Raw genomic sequence first — 10,796 nt, 5'->3', positions numbered from 1 at the left:
TGAGTCCTATGACAATGATTCAGACTTAGGCTTGTAATCAGATGGGGCCAGTTTAAAAGCCCTTCTTCTATTCTTTACTATGTAACCTGGGGCATGCTGCCCTGTGTCTTTAAACCTCCACTGTCCCACCCATGAATGAAAAAAGCTTTGCCCCTGTTGTAAGGTTGTACAGAAATGAGAATAAAACCTAAGGTTACAAATGAAAATAGCACAAAGGTGCCACATCCAGTTCCTGGTATGTAATGGGCGAGATGAACAGAAAATTTGATTATTGTTTTTCAGACTCCACAGTAAGTTTCAACTGACTAGGATGTACCAGGAACTGATCTTAAAGACTCTTGATTCGACCTTATCACTTTCTATATCTGAAAACAGAGGCCAGGTAAGGGGCAGTCATATAGTACAAGGAAGTGCCAGGACTAGTTTCTCTGTGTTACCTGACCCACGGTCAGTAGACTTAGTTGGGACGCCTTGACCTCTCCTTGACCATTGCAATTGAAAATTCTCCTCCCTAGGCTTGGGGATTTGAATGTTTGACTCATAGTAGTGTTTGGGGAGCTTTCATAGGTACAACCTTACTGAAGGAAGTAAATCACAGGGGCAGACTTTGAGAATTCAATCTCTCTGTTCCAGGCTTATGGTTGAGGTGTGAACTCTCAAGCTTCCTGCTTCTGCATCATGGCTTGCCGCCATGTGTCTCTGCCAAGATGGACTCTTACGCCTCTGGAAGGGCCAGCCAAAATAAATCGTCTTTGTCCCATAAGTTGTTTTTGGTGATGGTGTTTTACCACAGCGACAGAAAAGTAACTGGTACATTGACCCGGGGCATGGTTTCTTTCTGTGCCACAGCAGAAGATCCTGTTTTGGAGAAGGGCCTCTGTGTTTCTTTCCTGAAGATTCTCCTCTTCCTCGGTCCTTTCCTGTAATCGACTTCACTTCCTGCAGGTTCTTCATCAGCTCTGCTTTCTCTCTCAGATACAGCTTGATCACCCCAACCCCTTTGCTTCTTTCTTTCAGAGACCCAGAGGCTCCGCATCTCCTTGCCTTCTGCCACAGCACCATGCAGTTTACACGTGGGACTTCCTCAGTCCCAGTCACACGACCGGTCTCCGCTCCACAGCCTGTTTTCTGAACTCTGTCAACAATGGGCCTTTCTACAGATGCTCCGGGTTTACTGTCAGTAATGAATGTAGGACAAACTATCTGGCAAGCTAATCCTCACCACATTGGAGATATTGACTTGTCTGACACTCGCAGCATCCAGTGAGGTTGTGAGATAAGAACACTTATAGATAAGCAACGTGTGACGTGGATTAAGTAACTGGTTCAGGGTTTTTCCACTAACAGTTGGCGGAAGCAGTTGACTCCCGAGTTGCTCGAGCACTACTCCTAGAATCAGGCTTTGCCTGGCTCTCTGCTTCTTTCCACTCTCGGCTGCTTCTCCTTCACAAAGACTTTCCTTTCTCAATACTAGCAAGCAAGTCCTCCCCCCAGGAACTAATCTAATGCAAAACCTTACCAAGTCCACTATAGGTAACATTCAGTGTATCAAAAGGGTCCAGGCTTTGCTGGATCAGTTTCTTGATTCATTTAAAGAACTGCCCTTAAGGAAATGAATAGGATTTCCTGAAATAGAATCTGTCCCAGAAAACTCACAATGATGAAGATGATGATGATGACGACAACAATTTCTATGGTGATGACAACTATTCCTCTTGGAAACACTGCGCTAAGTCCCTTAAATGCACTATTCCCTTTAACCATCTAAAACATCTGAGGGCACTGCTACTCACCTAACGCTTCCGCCATAATGAAGGGCCAATACATCCCTCCCTTCTCACCTGTCAAGGTGTAACTCGATTCTCAATTGTCATTTAGCGTTTTGGGATACATAGAAACACTCTCCTTAGGTACTAAAATACCACTGATAGTCTTTCTTTTCATCAGAGAGCCTGTCTCGGGCTCAGGACTTTGACAGGCAGCAAAATCAAGCTACATTTCACTAGCATTGTTTGGTTTTCATGGTTACTTTCTATTTATGGCAAGTGATACTAGCTCTCCGTACGTGGTTAGGCCTGGATTTAATTTTTTTTAAGTGTATTTGAGCTTTAACAGTGGGCCAATGACCTAGGAAATCATGCTACACCTGCTATTCAGGACAGTGAAATCAGGGTGGCAGGAGGCACAATGTGAGTGTGGAGTTGTAAACGAGTTGTTTCGTAGGGTTCTACTTTGTCCTTGCCAACTCCACAGTGACTCTTCCCAGCCAGGAACCCATCTCCACAATGGCCCTCAAGTAACTTCCTCCCACAGCAGGCTGGTGAATATTTGATGGGAAGCTCCTCATTACATAGATCCCAGTTGAGGCTCCAAGAGAGCAGATGACTTGTTGAGGTTACTCAGAACACCGTGGCTTTTCTGGGATTAGATCTAAGGTGTGTTCATCCCCTACTCATGGCCTGTCTATTCAATCCAATGCTTCCCTGCCATCCAGACATCCAGCGCTTACAAACTGCTCCTTATTCATCCCCACTCCTGAAGGAGACTCCAAGCCACCGCTCTCTGCTTCAGCAAGAGAATCACGCACAGATCCCTCGGTATCCATTGCACGGTGAATACCTACAACTTCCTTCTTATGTCCTTAGGAGGATGCTTTTGTAACAGCTTAGGAGAACTAGAAAGAACACTTAGTCAAACGATTTTCTATGGGATTTAATTTTCTTAAAAATTCGAATCAAGAAAGCTGTTGGTGTTTAGTCCCTTTGAATGATTAATTCTTTTCAGGTCAAAGAGTCCTGTATGTGGTCAGATGAATGATCTTCCCCCTCCCTTGTTCTAATTTAATGCCGTCTCCTTTTGTCCAATGCCCCTGGGATGTAGAGGATTTATTAGCATGTCTCTCATAAAACCCAAGCATAGCAGGAAATTAAGTTCATCTGGCACGAGCACCTGTTTGGAGAGTTTTGCTGGTTGCCCTGCTCTACTTCACAGTTGCCAAGGTGATCGCAAAGTGACGGGTGGCTTGTTTGAGGATGGTCCAGATATCAATGTTAGCATCATCAACTAAATGAAGCACTGTGGGGGAGAAATCAGTCATAGTGGCCCGGGGTCTCCCAGACCCAGGAGGAGAGATCTAAAAGCGAGAGGTGACTGATTTGAGTGGCCTCAAGGGGGCGGACTTAAGGGTCATGCCCATAAACAGAAAGAAGATAGATTTTAGCTCAAAATCTGGACAGTGGAAGCAATATACTGTGAACAACGACACCGATGGGGTTTTTACTCACAAGAGTTTGGGGGAGCCCACCATGTCAAGAACTAAGACTCTTCACCCCAAGTCATTACCACCCCCTACAACTAGACCACTCAAATGCTAGTGGTAATTATTTTCAGGTTCCTTCTTCTCTCTGGAAATTCGAGTTTTGTTTACCCTCATTGTAACTCAAACAAAAAACAAATTACATATTACTCGTGGTCAAAGGGTCCTTTCACACATGATATGGTGAGACACATATGCATTCTATATCTAGCTTTTAACACAAAAATATATGACCAAGGGGACAACTATCTAGTTTTGAAGGTAGCATGTTAAGTAACTCATGTGTGTTTAACCTCATTCAGTATAAACATGGTGAGATAATTCTGTCTAGAGATATTGTTAGAAGATAGTCATGTTAAACAAAAGAATTCCACGGATGTTTGTCTGCCCAAGAATCGAGAAGATGGAAGAATGATTGCCTGAGCCTAGATCCAGGAGGAGGTTTCTTAGGTGTCCAACTAGTGGCTGGCGTGCGGGCCTTCTCTGGCAATACAGATCCTTACTCCTGTTCAAACCCTCATTAAATAAATCAAACTGTGTGTGTGTGTGTGTGTGTGTGTGTGTGTGTGTGTGTGTGTGTGTGTGTGTGTTTTATTCCTGTTTGGCAGATGGGAAATAGCAAATCAGTGTCTTAAGGGATTGACAAGACATGTAATTAGACACAATCAATCACCATAAAAGAGCTCGACTTTTCTTACATCAGATAAACGCAGCTTAGCCTAAAGTAGTATTGCTTAACTCAATAAGGTCTCGAGGTCCATAAGCAGCCGTAGCAGACTCACTCGCTGTGAAATGAACAAATCACAGTTGCTAGGTAGGGAAGGGAGTGCTGCCAGGAGGGTAGAGTCAGACTCTTAACTTTCCTAACACCTTGAGCAGGACACGCCCCATTTCTTCACTTCAGGCCCCCCCTTTTTTTTCAAGCTGAAGGAAATAAACAAAACAGTCTGCTAAGCTCGTCCCAATTTTAATCGTGTCTAGACTTAGAATCCTAAAAGGAGGTCAGAGAAAAGATAACATTCTGAAATTCCTACCTCAGGGGGAAAGTGTATGCCCATTTGTCAAAACTGGTAGGGAGCGTCGCAGGACCTCCTTTTAGACCAGTGTTATTTCCCTTTCTTCATTTAGGATGTGTGAGGTTTTTAAAAGATGTTTCCCAAATTACCTAGTTCAAGTTCGGGACGACTTAAGTGCATAGGGAATAAAAGGTCGTGTTTCTCCTAAAAGAGGTTTTGCCTGAATCGTTTTTGGTTGTTAGGGGAAGATTAAACTTCATGCTTATTTATTCCATACCTTCACACACAGGAAGTAGGTTTCAAATGTTTTAGTTCCACAATCTGGGGTAGATGTGTATTTAAAGGAAGATTGTTGCGTAACACAAAGCCTCTTCCTAAAACGCACCAGACCAGAGCCAGTTTTAGAAAACGCAAATAAGAAGTGGGTGTGCCTTGAAAACTGTGTGAACAGAAGGATCTTCAATTGATATTTGTGGGGTTTCTGGGAAATATCTTTGAGGCACTTGTCAAAAGAAAAGTATGTGTCACTGAAGGGTCTGTGTAGGTCCCGTTTCTAAGCCCCATTTCTGAAGTCAACCCTGCTTGTTTCTTTCACAAAGTGCTTTACTGTTGCTCTGTTAGAGGCAACGAGTAACGTGTTCTAAATGAGTAAGCAAACTGCACAGAGCTCACTGACAAACTCACGCTTGTCTGACACTTAGCTAAGAAACAGTACTTATGGTTTCTATAGAATTGGATTGACACTCACCATGATGAAAGTGGTGCTCTCTCTCTCTCTCTCTCTCTCTCTCTCTCTCTCTCTCTTTCTCTCTCTCTCTCTCACACACACACACACACACACACACCCCTACACCTGCAGCACATCCCCTTCAGGATGGAGGGATACTAATCCCTTCTTTGTGGTTTGACTAAGGAAAATGATTGTCAAAGTTTCAAGGTGAACCTGCAACTCAGGTGCTCCAATCCCAGTTGTAGCTTCTTCTGTGCCCTCCCCTCGTCTACATGGAATAACACAGTACCTTAGAAAGGTGGCAAGGAAATGGACCTTAGAATCAGACAGATTTAGGTTCCGATTCAGATTCTGGTGCTGCCTGGCCAGTGTCCATGGGCAAGTGATTTGCCTCTTTGAGCCCCATTGGAGCTAAAAATACCCCCGTGGGATTGTGGGAAGGATTAAATGCAATAATGCACAAACGGAATGTCCCCTAAATGTCAGCCATTGTTATGTTATTATGTAATCTACAAAGTATGTTTGCTTATTCCATGTGAAAGACTTTCGGTCTATCAAATATAATACACGTGAAATCAAACCTTGAAAATTAATTTTTTTCCGCAACAGTCAAGTCACTTGCCAGCTGCAAAGGTTGGTGTTTCATGAAATCTTAGTCTTGGTCTGATGTTTTTTTTAAATGGGAAGGAAAAACTATCATTTTCTTTCTGTAGTTTTAAAATGGACTTCAGAAAACACATTTTTAATATAATGAATTATATGAAATTGTGGGGGTTTTTTAAAGACAGAAAAGGCCCAGTGGTGGCAGGTTCACATGACATAGCCTAAAAGATTAGCTAATTATCCAGCCAACAAATACAATTAATACAGTTAACACTTTTATAATTACAAAGGAGTTACTTAAGAAATTGTTTGAAAAGAAGATCATGCAGACTGGAGAGACAGCTCAGTGGTTAAGAGCATTGGCTGACTTCCAGAGGACCAGGGTTCGATTGCCAGCACTCACAAAGGCAGCTTGTGTGTTGATACTATCTGTATATTCAGTCCTAGGGAATCTGATGCTCTCTTTCTCCTGACCTCCAAAACATGCACAAACGTGGTGCACAGACAAACACAGAGATAAGACTCCCATGCGCATAACATAAGTAATGTAGTTTTTTTTTTTTTATTTTCAAAAAGAAAATTCTTGCATTTTCGTTTTCAATGCATCCCTGGATATCCACCATATAACAAGAAAAATGATGCCACACTCCCAAGAATTAAGAATAACACCCCCACCCCAACTCTCCCCAAGTGCGTACACATCAATTCCTAAAGAAATGCAAAGGGCGAAGTTACTGCCTTGGTGCGGTTGCCTGCATGTTCTCAAGGAGGGAGGACGCCAAAAAAATATTTTTCACCAAGTGTGCTTAGAAACTCTGTAGCTGTTGGAGTCACCTCCTGTGTTCTTGCCAAATAACTGAAAGGGAATACACTGGGTGTCTGCGAATGGGGTGTCATTTATGAGTGCTAGAGGAGGGTAGTACCTGGATGTGAACACCGGTGTCTAAGTGATCCGCACTCCATGTCTCCACCGGAGCCCTTGTGTGTGTTTCTTTCAGCTTGCTTCTGGGTGTTCCTGAGTTTGTTTATAGCCACCTCTCTGTGTTGGACCAGGAGACAGCTGTCGTCTCCAGCATGAGCGGGCGCGGGTGTGTCTCGGTGTCTGTGGCTGTGGTTCGGCATAAGTCTGAGCACGTCCCAGTCAGCAGGGTGCGTTTGTGCCTGTGTGTGCGTGTCCGGGTGAGCTTGTTCTTTCTGTTCCTAAAAGAAAATGCACCCACTGCCACTGGCGTCCAGAGACCTTCCAACCCGCACAGGTGACCTACATGAACAGGTAGCACTTCCAGACAGCGCCTGGGTGGTTGGCGGGTCGCACAGCAGTCCCAGATTTCTCTCTCGGGAGCCCCAGCTAGGGTAGCTGGAAGGGAGTGGTGGCCTGGCCTCCGGGGAGCAGCTTGGGCCCCGCCCGGGCCAACCCCAGGAGGAGGCGGGCTAGGCAAGGAGGGTTGGCCCTTAGTGCCTCGCCCCTCCGGGCATGCGACGGTGCCATTGGCTCAAAGTTGCTGCACGTCACTGGGCAAGTCCCCTAAAGTCTAGTGCACATAACGGGCAGGGTGCACTGCAAGGCTGCTTCTCCCGCGTTCAGGCTGCAGCTGGCAGGCATCGCGAGCCCGGAGCACCCACGAGCTCAGTGTGCAGGACGCGCCCCCAGCACAGCCACCTACGGTCTCTGAATGAAGCTTCCAGGAGTCCGCCCCCGGACGGCTGCGCCCCATCGGAGGTGCACCCGCTGAGAGCGTCTGGGCACTGAAAGCCGGTGCGCTCACCTGCCGGCCATGGAGCCACACGGGAATGACAGCGACTTCTTGCTGGCACCCAATGGAAGCCGAGCGCCAGGCCACGACATCACTCAGGAACGGGACGAAGCGTGGGTGGTGGGCATGGCCATCCTCATGTCGGTTATCGTCCTGGCCATCGTGTTTGGCAACGTGCTGGTCATCACAGCCATTGCCAAGTTCGAGCGACTACAAACCGTCACCAACTACTTCATAACCTCCTTGGCGTGTGCTGATCTAGTCATGGGCCTAGCGGTGGTGCCTTTTGGGGCCAGTCATATCCTTATGAAAATGTGGAATTTTGGCAATTTCTGGTGCGAGTTCTGGACTTCCATTGATGTGTTGTGCGTCACAGCCAGCATCGAGACCCTGTGCGTGATTGCAGTGGATCGCTATGTTGCTATCACATCGCCCTTCAAGTACCAGAGCCTGCTGACCAAGAATAAGGCCCGAGTGGTCATCCTAATGGTGTGGATTGTGTCGGGCCTTACCTCCTTCTTGCCTATCCAGATGCACTGGTACCGTGCCACCCACAAGCAAGCCATCGACTGTTATGCCAAGGAGACTTGCTGTGACTTCTTCACGAACCAGGCCTATGCTATCGCTTCCTCTATCGTATCTTTCTACGTGCCCCTGGTGGTCATGGTCTTTGTCTATTCCAGGGTCTTCCAGGTGGCCAAAAGGCAGCTGCAGAAGATAGACAAATCCGAGGGCAGATTTCATGCCCAAAACCTCAGCCAGGTGGAGCAGGATGGGAGGAGCGGGCACGGACTCCGAAGGTCCTCCAAGTTCTGCTTGAAAGAGCACAAAGCCCTCAAGACTTTAGGCATCATCATGGGCACCTTCACCCTCTGCTGGCTGCCCTTCTTCATTGTCAATATTGTCCACGTCATCCGGGCCAACCTCATCCCTAAGGAAGTTTACATCCTCCTTAACTGGTTGGGCTATGTCAACTCTGCCTTCAATCCTCTTATCTACTGTCGGAGTCCAGATTTCAGGATTGCCTTCCAGGAGCTTCTGTGCCTTCGCCGGTCTTCTTCGAAAACCTATGGGAACGGCTACTCTAGCAACAGCAACGGTAGGACAGACTACACAGGGGAGCAGAGCGCATATCAGCTGGGGCAGGAGAAAGAAAATGAACTGCTTTGTGAGGAAGCCCCTGGCATGGAAGGCTTTGTGAACTGTCAAGGTACTGTGCCTAGCCTTAGCATTGACTCTCAAGGGAGGAACTGTAACACAAACGACTCGCCACTGTAGTGTAGGCTTTCTACTCTTTAAGACGGCCCCTCCCTGACAGGACACTAACCAGACTATTTTACTTGAGTGTAATAACTTTAGAATAAAATTGTATAGAGATTTTGCAGAAGGGGCACATCCTTCTGCCTTTTTTATTTTATTTTTTTAAGCTGCAAGTGAGAGAGAGAGGGAGGGAGAGAGAGAGAGAGAGAGAGAGAGAGAGAGAGAGAGAGAGAGAGACTGTATTTCAGTGCTTAATGTTTTCCTTGTACAGTTCAGTTCCTCTTTGCATGGAACTTAAAAGTTTCTGTCTGAAGTGTTGTTGGTCTGTCTGTTTGGATGGTGTTTCCATGTATCTACCTCACTGGTCAAGTATTAAGGATAATATATATATATATATATATATATATATATATATATATATTGCTGCTGGAAATTCATATGTAAAGGAGAGAGTTTTCTTCCTGTACCCTTGGACTTGAAATATCCTGTGTCTTGGACCTTTCTGCTGTGAATGTGGACTCTCTCTCACTCCACTTATTCGCTCAAATGGAGTGTTGTAGGCAGGGATTTGAGGGACAACATCAGTTGTTTTTCTGAGCAAAGTCTAAAGTTTACAGTAAATAAATTGTTTGACCATGACTTCATTGCACCTGTTTCTCCAAAACCTCTTGACTCTGGAGTGTCCTTGTCTCTCCCACTGGAAACCACAGGTAACTATGTGTCATAACTGCTGAGTGGCTTAATGTGTAAGGGTACCAGAATGGCATGCACCGATTGCCTAGCCCTTCCTGTGTCTTTGGATCTCTAGATGCGAACCGGTGTCTTTCCTAACTTCACTTGTGTCCTAAATCAGTCCCACCCGTTCTCAGTACAACCCAGTGTGTCCTACAGTTGCCAGTCTGTGCTGTCACCTCGGAAACCCTGACTCACAGAGACAGAGTTGTGGGCATATGTTTTGCCCCACATGCTCCTGACACCCACCTTCCAGCCCCACTTACTTAATTAATAACTGTGTGTATTTATACCACTGCCGTCTCTTACAGCAGTGCCCTCTGTACTGCGGGAGGGTTTGGTGTGTTCAGGATGAGGAAGATGTTCTGTGTAAAAGCTATCCAAGCATCTAGGAATTCCACGGGAAGTCAGAGGCCTTGGTCGAATAGAGAGAGAGAGAGAGAGAGAGAGAGAGAGAGAGAGAGAGAGAGAGAGAGAGAGAGAGAGCAGAGCTTTAAAACATCTCTGGTGAATGCATCATGCCTTGAACACAGGTTCAGCCTCTCCTTGCTCCCTTCTACTGTCTCATGTTTTCTGTCCCCTGATTCTCTGCACTTCTGTGTAAACTAGGCTTTTCCGTGTCTGGCATTCCCACGTGTTATATGAAGTTTAGTAGCAGCCCAGTACCCAGTAAATTCCAGTAGCACCCCTCGAGCTTACAAATAATAGCCAAAAGTAACCTCAGCCATGACCTGTTACCCCTAAGGGTGAAATACTCCTTAGCAGAAAGCCTGGTGTAGACTTTGGAAAACTAAATCAGCTGTTTTATGCTGTTCACTACAAAGGCTCTATTTCTTACTCCTACTAAAGCGCCCCCATCCAGTTCACTCAGTTCTGACAGCCCCTCAGCCCTCAATCCTTCCTCTTTCTTCTTCATCACACTGCCTGCTAAACTTGTGTCCCAGCTTCCCAGGTAACTCCCAAGAAGTTAAGGTTTTAGGTTCATGCAATGAGTTATGTGGGAGGGTTTATCAGTAGAGGTGAGGCCCACAGGCTCTTACCGCCTATTTGAGGAGAGATTATAACACTGGTAAGAGGCACAGAGGGAAATCACAAAAGTAAACACATTTCTTCTTGCAGCCCCTTTCTATTTTTGCCTGTGTGTCTGAGCCAGAGCTTGGCCCAGGTTTCCTGGAGTGGATCGTCCTCCTTGGCAACACTGGACTGGAAAGGGTCAGTCTTCAAGATTCGATGTCATTTCTTTCACTCATAAAGCTGACTCTACTTCTATGTCCCCTACTGTCCAAAGTTCCCAACACCAGCCTCCCCTGCTTCTCAAAAGCTCAGTGGTGGGACCTCTGGAGATCACTGATCTCTCTGAGGAAGGCCAAGCCCATGCGATACAA

The 10,796-nt window shown here is 46.0% G+C and overlaps 2 protein-coding genes across 6 annotated transcripts in view; both read left to right on the top strand.

Moving 5' to 3' along the window:
• Window positions 1–2,742, top strand: part of LOC147999835 (uncharacterized) — a 53,592-nt gene extending 50,850 nt beyond the window's left edge. For all 5 annotated transcript variants that reach the window (XR_015642579.1, XR_015642582.1, XR_015642585.1 and 2 more), the window contains one exon: window positions 1,018–2,742. The gene's annotated coding sequence lies outside the window, so the exon portion shown is untranslated. The remainder of the gene's footprint in view (window positions 1–1,017) is intronic.
• Window positions 2,743–7,241: 4,499 nt separating this feature from the next.
• Window positions 7,242–9,318, top strand: Adrb2 (adrenoceptor beta 2). Its single transcript, NM_012492.2, is given in 2 exon segments — window positions 7,242–9,060; window positions 9,087–9,318. A coding segment is annotated over 1 exon segment (1,257 nt). The 5' UTR covers window positions 7,242–7,440; the 3' UTR covers window positions 8,698–9,060; window positions 9,087–9,318.
• Window positions 9,319–10,796: the final 1,478 nt, after the last annotated feature.

The sequence above is a fragment of the Rattus norvegicus genome, chromosome 18 (assembly GCF_021556685.1).
Source record: "Rattus norvegicus strain SHRSP/BbbUtx chromosome 18, alternate assembly SHRSP_T2T, whole genome shotgun sequence".
Taxonomy (NCBI): domain Eukaryota; kingdom Metazoa; phylum Chordata; class Mammalia; order Rodentia; family Muridae; genus Rattus; species Rattus norvegicus.
The sequence above is the reverse complement of the archived record's forward strand: the minus strand, read 5'-3'. Positions and strand labels throughout refer to the sequence as shown.